Raw genomic sequence first — 2,230 nt, forward strand, 5'->3', positions numbered from 1 at the left:
CTCGAGACTCTTAATCATAGGAAACAACCTGAAAGTTACTGGAGGGGAAGGGGTTGGGGGAGGGGGTAACTGGATGATGGACATTAAGGAGGTCATGTGATGTAATGAGCACTGGGTGTTATATAAGACTAATGAATCATTAATCTCTACCTCTGAAACCAATAATACATTATATGTTAATTAACTGAATTTAAATAAAATGAAAAATTAAAATTAAATTTAAAAAAAGTAAAACACAAAATAAATAAATAAATAAATAAAATTTTGCCCTCCAGCCATTGCCATAAACTCCTGGAAGCATTGGATTTTCATTATGGTCAAAATTTCTATTTTAGAGTGTAGCATGTCACAAAAAATGGAGTAACTCTAGCAATGAGATAGCAATTAAATAAGAGTTTGTTAAGAGTGCACTGCAACTTGGCAATGTTTTTGTCATAATTTTGCAATCAGTCATGATCTATCTAGTAAGGCGCCTACTGCCCAAGGATAGATAAGACAGCAAAACTCTAGGAGATTACAGAATAGAACAACATTCAAAGCAAGCTCATGTAATTTCTCACCAAGAATCATCAGATAAGCCAGGAGCCTGAGAAAAGTATGAATCTTGTCATCTCCTTGGGAACTCACATTGGAATTATGAAGCTGACAGGGGGTGGGGGATGGGCAATTGAGCCGGACTATGAATTATGTTATACCTTAAGGGATGAAAGAGCCATAGGTGGAGTTACATGGGCTGGAGTGGTTCTCAAATCTAAAAAGGAAACCTTTCTTTGCAACACCACTGTCTAGTTATATTTTATTTTCATTCCCCAGTGACTCCTGGTGAGTCTTTATGTGGGTTATGTGACTTAAAGCAGAGCATATAGCTGAGAGATTGCAAGTACTGACTGGATGTGAATTTGGCATCATCAGTCATTGTTCATTTTTTCAAGCATATAAACTGTTGGCAGGGCCCTGTAGGAAAGCTCCCAGGTGGCAATTTTAGAGGAATTCCAGTCATTCTGAAGGAAATTTTCTTACTAGGAGACACCAAAGTTTGTATTAATGGGTCATGATAGGACAATATGGAAAATAACGTCCAAGGATAATTTAAGAGACCCTCCATAGTATAAGGAAGATAAAAAAGAATGAATATCTGTAAAAGTCAAATTCCATAGGTCAAACATCTCATGCTTATTCTCATTAACTTGAACTTATGATTCAAAGACAAAAATTTTTAAGTGTTCTAAAACTAATACAAAAGATAGAGGAAAATGTAATAACAATATGTAACAGTAAGAATGAATACTATACTTTTTACTAAAAACAAAATTTTTGGCTTAAGCTTATATATATATATATATATATATATATATATATATATATAATTTAAATAAATATAATATAAATAATTTAAATATATATATATATGACCCTTAGACCTCTAGTGAAGCCCAAGATCGTTAAAAAGAGGACCAAGAAGTTCATCCGGCACCAGTCAGACCGATATGTCAAAATTAAGTGCAACTGGTGGAAACCCAGAGGCATTGACAATAGGGTACGCAGAAGATTCAAGGGCCAGATCTTGATGCCCAACATTGGTTATGGGAGCAACAAGAAAACAAAGCACATGCTGCCCAGTGACTTCCGGAAGTTCCTAGTCCACAATGTCAAGGAGCTTGAAGTGCTGCTGATGTGCAACAAATCTTATTGTGCAGAGATTGCTCACAATGTATCCTCCAAGAACCACAAAGCCATGTTGGAACGAGCAGCCCAGCTGGCCATCAGAGTCACCAATCCCAATGCCAGGCTGCGTAGCGATGAAAATGAATAGACGGCTTATGTGCGTGTCATATTTGTGTTAATAAAACCATAAAACTACCAAAAAATAGACTATATATATATATATATATATATATATACTATTTCTAAAATTAAGCTTATTGTACCATACTAATAGTCCCTATTATGAAGTTGAATTTAAAGATATATGGAGGAAGAAGAAATGGGAGTAAGATACTTTCTACCAGGAATTTTTGCTAAGCAAAAGAATCAGTATTGTGGATTATGGAGGCCTATGGGTAATAGCTGCATATGGCAGCACTGTGGAGCATGGCATGTTAAAAATAACATGGCAGTTTCTCCTAGAAAAATTTTATTTAAAAAACAAATCCTATTAATGATTCTACTCTGGGTCACATAGGTGCCTCTTGCTCTCCCTCTGCCTGTTGCTCCACCTACTTTTATGCTG

At 35.6% G+C, this 2,230-nt stretch overlaps 1 protein-coding gene across 1 annotated transcript; it reads left to right on the forward strand.

Moving 5' to 3' along the window:
* Nucleotides 1-1,408: 1,408 nt before the first annotated feature.
* LOC129519805 (60S ribosomal protein L32-like) lies at nt 1,409-1,852 on the forward strand. Its single transcript, XM_055340643.1, has one exon. The coding sequence runs from the start codon at nt 1,409-1,411 to the stop codon at nt 1,811-1,813; it is 405 nt and encodes a 134-aa protein (XP_055196618.1). The 3' UTR covers nt 1,814-1,852.
* Nucleotides 1,853-2,230: the final 378 nt, after the last annotated feature.

This window comes from Nyctereutes procyonoides, unplaced genomic scaffold (genome assembly GCF_905146905.1).
Source record: "Nyctereutes procyonoides isolate TBG_1078 unplaced genomic scaffold, NYPRO_anot_genome, whole genome shotgun sequence".
Classification (NCBI taxonomy): domain Eukaryota; kingdom Metazoa; phylum Chordata; class Mammalia; order Carnivora; family Canidae; genus Nyctereutes; species Nyctereutes procyonoides.